At 46.6% G+C, this 15,773-nt stretch overlaps 1 protein-coding gene across 6 annotated transcripts in view; it reads left to right on the top strand.

Annotated features, from left to right (window-relative positions):
- The first annotated feature begins 484 nt into the window (after positions 1-484).
- The window catches only part of USP34 (ubiquitin specific peptidase 34), a 288,223-nt gene continuing 272,934 nt past the window's right edge, over positions 485-15,773 (top strand). For all 6 annotated transcript variants that reach the window (XM_028832452.2, XM_028832455.2, XM_028832453.2 and 3 more), the window contains exon 1: positions 485-922. In XM_028832452.2, the coding sequence (XP_028688285.1) occupies positions 880-922 (43 nt within the window). In that variant the 5' untranslated portion in view covers positions 485-879. The remainder of the gene's footprint in view (positions 923-15,773) is intronic.

A 15,773-nucleotide genomic window follows, 5' to 3' on the forward strand; every position in this document is an offset into this window, starting at 1 on the left:
GGAACACCAAAGAAACCCGCACCAATTCCCTGACCCTGCCCTGGGGAAAAATGGCGAAGCCCAGGGGCGGGGGACAGGACGGCACGAGTGACCCGGCGCTCGCCGGGCCTCGGAGCCCCTGGAGTTTGTCGCGGTGGGCGACGCCGCGCAACTGCTACCCGTTCGTTGCCTCCGCCATCTTCTCTTACTCACCCGGACTCCCCCCGCGGCCGCGCTGGCTTCGCGTTTCCCTTCCGGCCGCTGACAGAGATCCGGGCTGGGCGGGGTGGGCGAGCGCGCGGAGGGGGTGGACCGAGGGCGGGGAGGCCGGACGGAAGAGGAAAGGGAGGGCGGCGAGCCAGTCACGGCGGGGTGTGGAGCGTGCAGCGTGTGTGCGGAGGGAGAGGTGGGGGGCGGAGAAGAGGCGAGGGAGGGAGGGAGGCGGAGGAATGAGAGCGCGCGGCGCCTCTCGGCCGCTCCTAAGCCCGGGCGGAAAGAGCCGAGCGCAGCCCGAGCGCTCTGTTAAAATGGCGGCGGCGTCGGCGGTGGCCGCGGCGTCTGGTCGGTGAAGTGACTCTGCTGCTTCTCTCCCCACCCGCCCCCTCCCTCCCTCTCCCCTTCCCCCGTCCTTCCCCTCCTTCCCCGCCGCCGGCGCCTCCGCGCCCCTCCGGCCTGCGCACCTCCCCTCGCTCCCCTCCTTTCCCCCGCCCGCTGCGGGGACCGCCGGCCCCCTCCCCCATTCTCTTGCTCCCCGCCCCGTCCCCGCCGCCGCCCGCCCTCGTCGCCTCCCCGCCCCGCCGGCCGGCCAGCCCCCTCCTCCGCCTCTCTCCCCTCCCCCCCGCCGGTCGGGATCAGTCAGTGTGATCCGAAGCGGGGGAGGGGGGGGGCGGCGGCCGAACGATGTGCGAGAACTGCGCAGACCTGGTGGAGGTGTTAAATGAAAGTAAGTAGCCGCGGTAGCGGCCTGTCGGGGTGCACGGTTTGGGGTCCTCGCGCAGCTCTCTGGCTTCCCCGGGCTGCCGCGGCCTGCGGGAGGGGACGGCCGGGCTGGGCGGCGTGCGGGCCTAGCGCCCTGGGAAGGTGCGCGGTGGCGCGGCCGCCGCGGCGCCTCGGGCCCAACCCGGCTGGGTTACCTGGGCGCCCGAGAGGCGGCCGCCGCGGAGCTCCGGCCCGGCCGGGCCCGGGTGCTCTGGGCTCTCGGAAAGTTTTCTCATTACAGGTGTCAATTAATGAAGGCAGTAATGAGACCCTTGCCGCCTTCACCCCTTTCGCCCCCTTCGCCCTGCCAGGAAGGTGCGGGGAGGTGGGGTCGGAGGACGAGGCTTTCCTCCGCAGTCCAAGCCCTCCGGCAGCCCTCTTTGATTTCCAGCGTGCTGCCAAGGCCTCTCTTACCTGTTAATTTTCATTAAACTCCCCGGGAGCAGGGTGGTGGTTTTTCCCTCCCTTGCGGGTGTGTGGGTGTCTTAAACACTTCAGCCAGACCTTAAATAGCTGAAAACGAACTGTGATAGTGATGACTGGAACCTTCATACCTATTTTAAAAATAAATTTGTTAATGATGCTTCTTAGTGTAGCATTCACCGCTTTAATGGTAAATTCTGTTAGGCAGAGCACTGTGCTACACATACCATCCCGGGATAGTTATGGCCTATCTCTCCTGGAAGGAAAGGCCTTTTACCTGATACTTTACTTTCTATTAAAGAGGGTACGTTGATCTTTTCTGGCCTTTTTATTTTATATTTCGACCCTTGCAAGATGGTATTTCAGCTTATAGAAGATATATGTCAAATCACCTACTTCTGGGCCTAAAGGCCTGGTTGGCAAAGGTGAATTAGATGGATCAATTTACAAAAAGTTGGTTGTTGAAAAAATGCTCACTTATGAACAGTTTATGTGGGTTTTGGATTTGTATTCTGTTTGTGATATTTCCACAGATAGACTTTCATACTATCTAATTTTGTAATACAATTCACTCGATTTATAAAATATATCATGGTGTTTGTGTTTGAATTTTACTTTGTGTTTGAATGTCACTTGAATGACCAAAGACAACAATAAAAGTGGAAGGGTTCTAACTCAATTTCAACTCCGTATTTACTTCCTGATAGATGGAATAGGCTTTTGCACATATTCCAACTATTGGTTCCGGTATTTGTGTCACCCTAAATTATCCTAGAATTTTAAGATTATTTGTGTGTATTTTGAGATATTTTTATTTCTGGTGCAGGTGGTTTACGATATGATAAATCTTCAATACTTACTGTATTTTATATATCAGATACAAGTTGTGTGATGATGTTTGTTATGCTCAACTTGGAAAGTTAATAGCTTTGCAATGTAATATGAGGAACAAGTACTTAATTTCGTTGGTGATTTTAAATATATATATATTTTTCCCCCGAGACAGAGTTTTGCTCTTGTTGCCCAGGCTGGAGGGCAATGGCAGGATCTTGGCTCACTGCAACCTCTGCCTCCCAGGTTGAAGCGATTCTCCTGCCTAAGCCTCCCGTGTAGCTGGGAATACAGGTTCCCCCCACCATGCCCGGCTGATTTTCGTATTTTTAGTAGAGATGGGGTTTCACCATGTTGGTCAGGCTGGTCTCGAACTCCTAACCTTGTTACCTGCCTGCCTCGGCCTCCCAAAGCGCTGGGAATACCGGCGTGAGCCACTGAGCCTGGCTGATTTTAAAATATCTTAAACTTGGAAAATTTTAAACAAAACATCTGAAGAAAGTAAAGTTTATTTTTTGAAAACAGGTGGCATCTTGATCATAATGAAAGGTCTTATTTAAGATTATCTGGGAAACCCCTAGAACTTTGGTTAGAAGCACTGAAAAATGCAATGCATTTATGGAGAGTTAGCAATGTGGAGAATTGAGACAGAATTTAGCTTTTATTACCTTTAAGCAAATACAGTTAGTTCAACCGGGTTCACAAAATCTGGTCATGTGCACCCTCTAAGAAACCTGTTTTAATGAATAAGTAAGGATTTTCTATTTGTGTGTAAGCCAGTGCACTCTAAAAATACATAATTTCTTAATATTGCCTTTGAGGCTCAATATAAAAATTTAACTCTTAAACAATAATCTCTCAGTGATGCTTCCTTTTTAAAAAAATTTACAGCCGGGGGCAGTGGCTCTTGCCTGTAATCCCAGCAATTTTCGAGGCCGAGATTGGCGGATCACCTGAGTTTGGGAGTTCAAGACCAGCCTACTAACATGGAGAAACTCCGTCTCTACTAAAAATATAGAATTAGCCTGGCATAGTGGCACATGCCTGTAATCCCAGCTACTTGGGAGGCTGAGGCAGGAGAATCTGTTGAACCCGGGAGGCAGAGTTCGCGCCATTGCACTCCAGCCTGGGCAACAAGAGCGAAACTCTCTGAAAAAAAAATTTTTCTACTTCAACAATTTTATGTGTAGTTTATACCACACTATTACAGGTTGTTTTTTTCCCTGTAGTTCTTTACTTATCCATGGCTATGATGGAGCATGATAATGAACATGAGTGGTTGGAGCTTGATAAAACTTGTTGAAGTAGATTATATGTGTTTCTTGTGATCTCATTTGCAGTAATTACCTATAAAGTCTGCCCTTTTTCCCCCTGTGACTTGTACAAAGATGAACATCAGTTCAACCTTGATCTAGAAATTCAGAGTTGGCCAAGTGACTCTGAATACAGCTCACGCCTGTATTCCCAACACTTTGGGAGACCGAGGTGGGCGGATCACAAGGTCAGGAGCTTGAGACCAGCCTGGCCAATATGGTGAAACCCCATCTCTACTAAAAATGCACAAATTAGCTGCGTGTGGTGGTAGGCGCCTGTAGTCCCAGTTGCTTGGGAGGCTGAGGCTGGAGAATTGCTTGAATCCCAGTAGGCAGAGGTTGCAGTGAGCCGCGATCGTGCCACTGCACTCCAGCCTGGGCGACAGAGCAAGACTCAATCTCAAAAAAAAAAAAAAAAAAAACAAATTCACAGTTACAGTCCTCCCAAAATGTGCTCAGAATTTGTCTTTAAATATAACACCCTGTAACAGTTTAGCCAGCTAAGAGAAGCAATAAAATTGTGCATATTTTTGGGTGGTGTGTTTCCAGGTTATGTTGAAAAATACGTAATTAGTGTTAAACCAACCTCACAAAACAGATGTGGTGATGCGCCCCTGTAATCCCACTAGGCAGGAGGCTGAGGCAGGAGGATTGTTTGAGGCTGGGAGTTCGAGACCAGCCTAGACAACATAGTAAGACTGCTGTTTTTTTTTTTTTTTTTTTTGAGACAGAATCTCGTTCTGTCACCCAGTCTGGAGTGCAGTGGCATGGTTTCGGCTCAGTCTCCCTGGGTTCAGCAGTTCTCCTGCCTCGGCCTCCCAAGTGGCTGGGATTACAGGCACAAGTCACCATGCCCAGCTAATTTTTGTATTGAGTAGAAATGGGGTTTCACCATATTGGCCAGGCTGGTCTTGAACTCCTGACCTTGTGATCCACCCGTGTTGGCCTCCCAAAGTGCTAGGATTAACAGGCATGAGCCGCCGCGCCTGGTGAAGACAGCTTTCCTTAATAAACAAACCAAAAGCCCTATTTCTTGTGAAATTTACACTGATCACCCTTAGAGAAGGCTACCTGGACAAGCAAGAGTGTAATAATTTTTTTTTTTTTGACATGGAGTCTAGCTCTCACCCAGGCTGGAGTGCAGTGTCGGCTCGCTGCAGCCTCCACCTCCCGGGTTCAAGTGATTCTTCTGCCTCAGCCTCCTGAGTAACTGAGACTACAGGCACCCGCCCAGCTGAGTTTTGTATTTTTAGTAGAGATGGGATTTTGCCATGTTGGCCAGGCTTGTCTCGAACTCCTGACCTCAGGCGATCTGCCTGCCTGGGCCTCCCTAAGTGCTGCAATTACAGGAGTGAGCCTACGTGCCTGGCCTAAAAATTTTGTTTAAAAAAGTTTTAGTTGATAAGTAATTTTTACATATTCATGGGGTACGTAGTGATGTTTCAGTACATGAAAAGTATAGTGATCAGTTGAAGACAATTAGTATATCCATCATCTCAAACATTTAGCATTTGCGTTAGGAACATTGAATGTTCTCCTAGCTATTTTCAGCTGTATCATATATTATTGTTTTTTTGAGACAGGGTTTCTCTCCCGTTGCCCAGGCTGAAGGGCAGTGGTATGCTCTTGGGTCACTACAGCCTCCGCTTCCTGGGCTTAAGCAATCCTCCTGCCACATCCTCCCAAGTAGCTGGGGCTACAGGTGTGTGCCACCAAGCCCAGCTAATTTTCGTGTTTTTAGTAGAGATGGGGTTTCACCATGTTGGCCAGGCTGGTGTTGAACTCCTGAACTCAAGTGATCTGCCCGCCTTGGCTTCCCAAAGTGGATTAGAGGCATGAGCCACCATGCCCGACTTGTGTAATATATTATTGTTAACCGTAGTCATTCTGTAGTGGTATAGAACACTAGAACTTAATCCTCCTATCTCACTGTAATTTTGTATCCTTTAACAAATCTCGCCCTATCTCTCCCCTCCCTCTACCATTCCCAGCAAATTTTGTGTGTGTTTTTGTTTATTAATAGAGACAGGGTCTCGCATTGTTGCCCAGGCTGGTCTCAAACTCCTGGCCTTAAGCCGTTCTGCTGCCTAAGCCTCCCAAAGTACTGGGATTACAGGCATGAGCCACCATGCCTGCTAGATAATTGTGTTTTATTTATTTATTTATTTATTTATTTTTTTTGAGACTGAGTCTGGCTCTGTCGCCCAGGCTGGAGTGCAGTGGCCGGATCTCAGCTCACTGCAAGCTCCGCCTTCCGGGTTTACGCCATTCTCCTGCCTCAGCCTCCGGAGTAGCTGGGACCACAGGCGCCCGCCACCTCGCCCGGCTAGTTTTTTGTATTTTTTAGTAGAGACAGGGTTTCACCGTGTTAGCCAGGATGGTCTCGATCCCCTGACCTTGTGATCCGCCCGTCTCGGCCTCCCAAAGTGCTGGGATTACAGGCTTGAGCCACCGCGCCCGGCCGATAATTGTGTTTTAAATGAAAGGGTAGACATAGTGTGGGTAGTACAGCTTTATATCAGATATGCAGTCTTTTTGATAAGAGTAACAACTTCATGTGGAATGTTTAGTTTGGCAGAATGCAATATCGTTAAAATAAAAATTAGTAACAAAGATTGTGAACAGTTCCTTTTGTCATCAGTTTTTGGTGAGAGTATTAGTATTATTAGTTATACCTCTGGTCCTGAGAATCTGAAGCTGTAAAGTTTCACTATGGAAACATGCAGAGGCATACAGATACAGAATTGTGCTTACAGGTTGAGGACCCATTGAAGTGTGTTCCTGGAAGCAGACTAAGGATCCTATCATAAGTACCGTGCTCCCCCCCCGCACTGCACCCACCCTTTTAAAATATAATCTTGACCCATATCATAAAAGTTGAAACTACATTTCAAAATCATGTTTGACTTTAGTGTTAGAATGACCAATCCCAACAATACTAAAATACTAGACTTGCCATTTTCTTTTAATGCTTCATTTTTAAAACATTTAAAAAGCTTGGATGTATTGAGTAAATTTTGCTGTTATCATTTTGTGGGCTTGCATTCTGTTTAGGATAAATTTTAAATTTCTATTCCTCTGCTTCTGCTTGTTCTGTTGAGTTTGTATGATAACTGCTTTTGTAGTTACTTTTGTGAACCAGTTTACAAAGGCCAAAGCATTTCTAGATCTTGGTGAGGAGTTGGAGGCCTAAAGTTACATACTTTAAGCCATCACCATAGCAAACTCACTAGTAAATTGAGGTTATTTACCTCATAAGGTAAATTTCTCTGAAAGCAGAGTGAAAATTATATCGTACATCTGTTTTTTTTTTTTGAGATGGAGTCTCACTCTGTCGCCCAGGCTGGAGTGCTGTGGCACGATGAGCCACCGTGCCTGGTGTATGTCATTGTTTTAAACCATTTGTATGTTGTAGATTTTACTCTCTATATTCGTTTAGTGGGTTATAGTTTACCAAATTGTCCAAAATGGATAATTCATGTGAGATAGGCAAGAGCAGTATTGTATCCCAATACCAATTGGTGAAAAAGTTGAACTTCACAAAGGATAAGTAGTTTGCCAAGATCACTTGTCAACCTGCATAGTCAAATTTGAGATGGAACTCAGCTGCTCTATCTGTATTTGCAGAATAATTCTGTTGTGTTTGTTTTGTTGGTGGTGGTGGTTTTGAGACAGAGTCTTACTCTGTTGCCCAGGCTGCAGTGCAGTGGCTCCACCTCAGCTCATTGCAACTTCCGCCTCCTTGGTTCAGCTACTCTGCCTCAGCCTCTCGAGTAGCTGGGATTAGAGGCGCCCGCCACCACGCCCAGCTAATGTTTGTATTTTTAGTAGAGATGGGTTTTCACCAGTTTGGCCAGGCTGGTCTCGAACTCAGACCTCAGGTGATCCACCCGCCTCAGCCTTTCAGTATGTTTTATTATTAAAGCAGATTATTTTATTGAGGAGTTTGTGTTGGGTACTTAAGTACTTTGCATGCTGCTGATTTAATCAGTTCTTTGAGGGAGGTACTCTGTCCTTTTCAGATGAGAGAACCAAGATTTATAGAGTTTATGTGACTTGCTTAGGGTCACATGTGACTGTGTTTGGTGGAACCACAGGACTTAATCCCAGATTAGGCTAACAGTTCCTTTTTTTTTTTTTGAAAAGGCGTTTCACTTTTGTTGCCCATGCTGGAGTGCAATGGCATAATCTAGGCTCGCTGTAACCTCCACCTCCTGGGTTCAAGCGATTCTCCTGCCTCAGCCTCCTGAGTAGCTGGGATTACAGCCATGCACCACCATGCCTGGCTAATTTTTGTAATTTTAGTCGATGTGGGGTTTCACCATGTTGGCCAGGCTGGTCTTGAATTCCTAACCCCAGGTGATCCTCCTCCCTTGGCCTCCGAAAGTGTTGGGTTTACAGGCGTGAGCCATCCTGCATGGCCTAAAAGTTCTTGCTAGTTACATTGTATAAATTTTATGATGATCTGTCTGAATCATCACTGTTCAGTTGGCAAAGTAAAAATACCATGTTTTATGTATCTTCAAAAATTCAGACAAATTTCTGTGGTAATTGTAGTAGGAATTCAAAAGTGGTAATAAATACAACTGAATAAGAATCTTTTTCATTGAAAAAAATTTTTAATTTTTTGATTTTTAATTATTTTTTAAGAGATAGTGTATCACCCGTGCTGGGGTGCAGTGGCCCAGTTATAGCTCACTGCAGCCTTAAGCTTTTGGGCTCAAGTGATCCTCCTGCCTCGGCCTCCCAAGGTATTGGAGTACACTGTATCCGACTGAGAATCTTTATTAATACTGTTATTCTGCAGTAAGCCGTTTAATAAAACTACGTTTCCAGGGCTTTTTAGATACTCTTAAGTATATGGGTACTAAAGCAATTAATAACATACCTTTTTCAGTAGACATTTAATCTAAAGTTAGAATTTTTTTTCCCCCTGTTTAGAGATGGGGTCTTATTCTGTCATCCAGGCTGGAGTGCAGTGATGTGATTCTTGTACACTGTAACCTCGACCTCCTGGGCTCAAGCAAGTTTCCTGCCTCACCCTCCTGAGTAGTCGGGAACTATAGGTATATGCCAGCACACGTGGCTGCCTTTTTTTTGTTTTTTTTTTTGAGACAGAGTTTCCCTCTGTCTCCCAGGCTGGAGTGCAGTGGTACAGTCTCGGCTCACTGCAACCTCTGCCATGGGGACTCAAGCAGTTCTTGTGCCTCAGCCTCCCAAGTAGCTGGGATTATAGGCATGTGTCATCATGCCGGGCTAATTTTTCTATGTTTAGTAGAGATGGGGTTTTGCCATGTTGGTCAGGCTGGTCTCAAAACTGCTGGCCTCAAGTGATCCACCTGCCTCAGCCTCCCAGAGTGCTGGGATTACAGGTGTGAGCCACTCTGTCCAGTCCTCCTGAATTGATTTTTTTTTTTGAGTCTCACTCTGTGGCCCAGGCTGGAGTGCAGTAGCATGATCTTTGGCCTCCCAAAATGCTGGGATTACAGGTGTGAGCTGCCATGCCCGGCCCCTCTTACCTTCTTTCAAAATTCAAAGCTCACTTTTTTTCTAAATAAGTTTTCAAGCTTATTAAGAAACTACAACAGTCCCCCTCTTGTCTTTGGCTTTGCTTTCCATAGTTACCCACAATCAACCATGGTCCAAGAATAAAGGGAAATTTTCTTGATAAGAATGAAACAACAAAATTGTTAGTAATATTATGTGGGTGCTCAAAAAAAGCCAACATAACATAAAACTGTTTTCAAGTATCTTTGTTTTTTTGAGGTGGAGTCTCACTCTGCCGCTCAGCTTGGAGTGCAGTGGTGCGATCTCAGCTCACTGCAAGCTCTGCTTCCCAGGTTCACACCATTCTCCTAACTCAGCCTCCCGAGTAGCTGGAACTATAGGTGTCCACCACCACACCTATCTAATTTTTTTGTATTTTTAGTGGAGACAGGGTTTCACTGTGTTAGCCAGGATGGTTTCGATCTCTTGGCCTCGTGATCTGCCCGCCTTGGCCTCCCAAAGTGCTGGGATTACAGGCGTGAGCACGCCTGGCTTTATTTTTGAGATGAGAGTCTTGCTCTGTCGCTCAGGCTGGAGTGCAGTGGCTTAATCTCAGCTCACTGAAGCCTTCACCTCCTGGGTTCAAGCGATTCTCCTGCCTTAGCCTCCTGAGTAGCTGGGATTACAGGTGCCTGCCACCACGCTCGGCTAATTCTTTTGTATTTTTAGTAGAGATAGGGTTTCGCCGTGTTGGCCAGGCTGGTTTCAAACTCTTGACCTCAAGTGATCCATCCGTCTTGGCCTCCCTAAGTGCTAGGATTATGGGTGTGAGCTACTGTGCCCGGCCTATTTTCAAGTATCTTAAGAATTGTGCCCAAATTTTAGGAGGTGGTGTCATGCTTATGAAGTTGGAATACTGTGATGAATTACATTTAATACAGTGATGATCATACACTTCTGTAGCTATTTGAACACTGAAATTTCTTAGTGTTTTCCTTGAAGGTACTTCCTTTGTAAGAGTCATGAGAAATAGAATGATTTATCTAAGGTCACACAGCTAAGAAGTAGCAGGGGTAGGACTAGAATTTAGTTGTTCTTTCTTCTTCTCAGTGTACTTTTCATTAACCAAGCTCTCTTTATTTTTATTTTTAAATTTTTATTTATTTATTTATTTATTTATTACTTATTTTTTTGAGATGGAGTCTTGCTCTGTCGCCCAGGCTGGAGTGCGGTGACACGATCTCGGCTCACTGCAAGCTCCGCCTCCCGGGTTCACGCCATTCTCCTGCCTCAGCCTCCTGAGTAGCTGCGACTACTGGCACCCGCCACCGCGCCCGGCTAATTTTTTCTATTTTTAGTAGAGACGGGGTTTCATCGAAGTCTCGATCTCCTGACCTTGTGATCCGCCCGCCTTGGCCTCCCAAAGTGCTGGGATTACAGGCGTGAGCCACCGCGCCTGACCTTATTTTTTTTTTTTTGAGACAGAGTCTCCCTGTCGTCCAGGCTGGAATGCAGTGGCGTGATCTCAGCTCACTGAATGCTCCGTCTCCCAGGTTCACGCCATTCTCCTGCCTCAGCCTCCCGAGTAGCTGGGACTGCAGGCACCTGCCACCACGCTCGGCTAATTTTTTGTATTTTTAGTAGAGACGGGGTTTCACCGTGTTAGCCAGGATGGTCTTGATCTCCTGACCTCTTGATCTGCCCGCCTTGGCCTCCCAAAGTGCTGGGATTATAGGTGTGAGCCATGAACCACCGCGCCCGGCCTTAATTGCCTTTTTTTTTTTTTTTTTTTTTTTTTGAGACGGAGTTTTGCTCTGTTGCCCAGGCTGGAGTGAAGTGGCGCGATTTTGGCTCACTGCAAGCTCCGTCTCCCGGGTTTACGCCATTCTCCTGCCTCAGCCTCCCAAGTAGCTGGGACTACAGGCGCCTGCACACTCCAGGCTATTTTTTTTGTATTTTTAGTAGAGACGAGGTTTCACAGTGTTAGCCAGGATGGTCTCCATCTCCTGACTTCGTGATCCGCCTGCCTCGGCCTCCCAAAGTGCTGGGATTACAGGCGTGAGCCACCGCGCCCGGCCTTAATTTTTAAGAGGACCTTGACTGTGGAAGTTGGGAAACTCGTAAGAAACTGTTAACGGAACTGTGGAGAGATTTATTCAGGCTAAAGTGGATTAGGCAAGATTTGTTTTTATTTTTTTCCAAGATGGAGTCTTGTTTTGTCACTCAGGCTGGATTGCAGTGGCACAGTCTTGGCTCACTGCAACTTCCACCTCCCGGGTTCAAGCAATTCTCCTACCTCAGCTTCCCAAGTAGCTGGGATTACAGGCGCCTGCCACTGTGCCCGGCTCATTTTTGTAAATTTAGTAGAGTTGGGGTTTTACCATGTTGGCCAGACTGGTCTTGAACTCCTGACCTCGCCATCTACCTGCCTTGGCCTCCCAAAGTGCTGGGATTACAGGCTTGAGCCCCTGGGCCCCGCCAAGATTTTAAGGAAGATGGAAGATAAGTGGGCCCTGTTTGGAGTAGTTGCTGGTAATGAGAGGAGTGAAATGTCCTACCTTGACTTGTGAAGGCTCTATATGACGTAGCCTCTGCTAGCTTTATTCCCTTGTTCTCTGCCTTCTTTTTTTTTTTTTTTCCCTCTGTCTTCTTTGATTGATGACGCTGAGCCTTTATTATACTTTTTTTTTTTTTTTTTTTTTTTTTTTGAGACGGAGTCTCACCGTGTCGCCCAGGCTGGAGTGCAGTGGCGTGATCTCGGCTCACTGCAAGCTCCACCTCCCGGGTTCACGCCATTCTCCCGCCTCAGCCTCCGAGTAGCTGGGACTACAGGTGCCCGCCACCTCGCCCGGCTAGTTTTTTGTATTTTTAGTAGAGATGGGGTTTCACCATTGGAGTGCAATGGTGCGATCTTGGCTCGCTGCAACCTCTGCTTCCTGGGTTAAATGATTCTCCTGCCTTGGCCTCCCAAGTAGCTGGGATTACAGGCGCTACGCCCGGCTAATTTTTGTGTTTTTGGTAGAGACTGGGTTTTACCACGTTGGCCAGGCTTCTCTCGAACTCCTGACCTCAGGTGATGTGCCTGCCTCGGCCTCCCAAAGTGCTGGGATTACAGGCGTGAACCACCCCGTGCCTGGCCTGTATATACCTTCTTATGCTTTCAAGTTTTGACTTAAATGATTCTTTTTCAGAGAGGTCTTACCCGAACACCCTGTCTGTAGTAGCTCTGGTTCTTTTTGTTCATAGGATTTACCACAATTTAGAATTATGTATTTATGTAACTAATTTTTTTATTCTATGAGACTATCAGTTCTGTGATTACTGTGCAACTGTTATTACTGTTTTACAATGCCTGCATGTGGTAGGATCAATGTTTATTTAAGGTATCTGAAAAATCTTAAGATCACTGTGGGTTGATAATAGAAGGGAAAACAAGAGTAGGCTAGATGTGGTGTTTTTTTTTTCTCAGTTTTCTTGGATATATCAAGTACTGTCAGTCCATTTTTTTTTTTTTTTTTTGAGACGGAGTCTTGCTCTGTCCCCCAGGTTGGAGTGCAGTGGCCGGATCTCAGCTCACTGCAAGCTCCGCCTCCCGGGTTTACGCCATTCTCCTGCCTCAGCCTCCTGAGTAGCTGGGACTATAGGCGCCCGCCACCTGGCCTGGCTAGTTTTTTGTATTTTTTAGTAGAGACGGGGTTTCACCATGTAGACCAGGATGGTCTTGATCTCCTGACCTAGTGATCCACTTGTCTCGACCTCCCAAAGTGCTGGGATTACAGGCTTGAGCCACCACGCCCGGCCTACTGTCAGTCCTTGATTTTGTGATGTCTTGCTTGCCACCCCCTTCATAAAATGGTACTTTTTGTTGCTGCTGCTCTTTGTTTTTGGAGACAGGGTCTCACTCTGTTGCTCAGGCTGGAGTGCAGTGGCGTGATCCTAGCTCACTGCAGCCTTGACCTCCTGGGCTCAAGAGAGCCTCCTAAGTAGCTGGCACCACGAGTGCTCATGATGACACCTGCCTTGCTTGCTTATTTATTTGAGAATGGGTTTTACTATATTTCCCAGGCTGGTCTCGAACTTCTGGTCTCAAGTGATTCTCCCACCTCAGCCTCCCAAAGTGCTGGGATTGCAGGCATGAGGCGCCACACACACTGCTTTATTAGTTTGTGTTTTTAGCACCTGTGGGTTAAATTTAAGGTTGAGAATTATTATTCTTTTTGAATTAGTTGGGATTCTGTCTCAAGGACCAGAAAAAACAGCTTCTTTGGCAGAAACAGAAAGGGTTTTTTTTTTTTTTTTTAAAGATGGAGTTGTGCTCTTGTCGCCCAGGCTGGAGTGCAGTGGCCGGACCTTGGCTCACTGCAAGCTCCGCCTCCCGAGTTCACGCCATTCTCCTGCCTCAGCCTCTGAGTAGCTGGGACTACAGGCGCCCACCACCTCGCCCGGCTAGTTTTTTTTTTTTTTTTTTTTTTTTTTTTTGAGACGGAGTCTCGCTCTGCCGCCCAGGCTGGAGTGCAGTGGCCGGATCTCAGCTCACTGCAAGCTCCGCCTCCCGGGTTCACACCATTCTCCTGCCTCAGCCTCCCGAGTAGTTGGGACTACAGGCGCCAGCCACCGCGCCCGGCTAGTTTTTTGTATTTTTTAGTAGAGACGGGGTTTCACCGTGTTAGCCAGGATGGTCTCGATCTCCTGACCTCGTGATCCGCCCGTCTCGGCCTCCCAAAGTGCTGGGATTACAGGCTTGAGCCACCATGCCCGGCCTTGTATTTTCAATAGAGATGGGGTTTCTCCATGTTGGTCAGGCTAGTCTCAAACTCCCAACCTCAGGTGATCTGCCCACCTCGGCCTCCCAAAGTGCTGGGATTACAGGCTGAGTCACCGCGCCCAGTCGAGAAAGGGTTTTTCTTTAAAAGCTGTAAGTAGGCAGTCTAGGTGTATATTCAGGTGTGCTTTACTTTTAATCATTGGGTTTATAACATCATCAGGACTTTATTTCTCTGTGTGGCTTGCTGTGCTTCCTTGGTTTTGACCTTAGTTTGGCCCTTCCTATGGTAACAGAAATGTCTACTGCACCCTATTTATTTATTTGACAGGGTCTTGCTCTATTGCCCAGTCTGGAGTGCAGTGGCATGATCATGGCTCACTGTAGTCTTGACCTCGCAAGCTCAAGAGATCGTCCCACCTCAGCCACCTGAGTAGTTGGAACTACAAGCCTGCGCCATCAGACCTGGCTAATTTTTGTAGAGACAGCGTTTCACCATGTTACCCAGGCTGGCCTTGAACTCCTGGGCTCAAGTTATCCTTCTGCTCCAGCCTCCTAAAGTGCTGGGGTAACAGGTGTGAGCAGTCACCCTTGCTCTGTTTATTTTTTTCAGACAGGGTCTTCCTCTGTTTCCCAGGCTGGAGTGCACTGGCTCAGTCATGGCTCACTGCAGCCTCAACCTCCCGGGCAGGCCCAAGCTATCCTCCTGCCTCATCTTCCATAGTAGCTGGGACTGCGTGCCTGTGCCACCACACCCAGATAATTTTCGTTTTGGTGTTTATTTTTATTATTATTTTTTACTGTGTTAATAAATTGAGATGGGGTCCCACTGTGTTGCCCACGCTGGTCGTGAACTCCTGGGCTCAAACTGTCTTCCTGCCTCAGCCACCCAAAATGTTGGGATTATAGGCGTGAACTACCATGCCTAGTCATTTTTTTGTATTTTTAGTAGACATGGGATTTCACCATGTTTCCCAGGCTGGTCTCCAACTCCTGGGCTCAAGTGATCTCCCTACTTTGGCTTCCTAAAGTGCTGGGATTGTAGGTGTGAGCCACTGTGCCCGGCACTACTGTGCCATTTTTATGCCACATCTTCATACCACAGTGTTTGGACATCACATACTTAAACTATGCAGAGAAAAAGAATGAATCTTTTCTGGAACTTACTGTACAAGAACAAGAAAGCTTCTTTTTCCAAAATCTCCCCGACAAATGTCATTTCATATATTATTGGCTCTATTCCTGAAATAGAGTTCAAAGAGGATGGACTTTGATTGGTTTAAACTAATCAGGACCTATTCTTGAAGCTGATCTCACCCAAATCTCATAACTAAGAGTGTGCTTCTGGAAAAGAAATCTGGCACATTGTTACCATGAAAGAGGTGAAATTGCTTCTGGGCAGTAAGCCCACAGATGTCTAATACACTGAAAACCATTTCTTAATATTGTATTTACGGAATTGTCTCACCTTAACACTGTTTAAATATTTGTTTTTTTAAAAAACATATAATACTTGTGTAAAACATTCTGCTGCATGCTGGTAACTATAGAAATACATTTAGCTGTGTATTTTCCCTTAAGGAAGGTTCCAGAGTACAGATGAGGCAGTAGAATGGTACTTGAGTGAGTGATCTTTGGAACTTAGTAGGCCTGAGTTCAAATCCTGCTTCTGTCATTTATTAAGTCTCCGACTTGGGCTAAGTTCCCTTACCTCTTAGTGCCTTGTTTCTTATTTGGAAATGAGGATGTTACTAATACATATCTCATAAGGATTTTGTGAGGAGTGAATAAGGTAATGCGTATCAACATTTAACACAGTGCTAACATAGGAAACATGCAAAACAACAGTATGTAAAAATGGTGAATTTTATGAAATAGCTATAGTTGAAGTGCAGTGGGAAGAGTTTAGTTTTGGGAAGATTGGAGAAAACTTTGTGGACTTCATATAATTTAAGTTGCTCTAAGTGGTATATATGCATATAATTTTTCGAGATGGGGGT

The sequence above is a fragment of the Macaca mulatta genome, chromosome 13, assembly GCF_049350105.2.
Source record: "Macaca mulatta isolate MMU2019108-1 chromosome 13, T2T-MMU8v2.0, whole genome shotgun sequence".
Taxonomy (NCBI): domain Eukaryota; kingdom Metazoa; phylum Chordata; class Mammalia; order Primates; family Cercopithecidae; genus Macaca; species Macaca mulatta.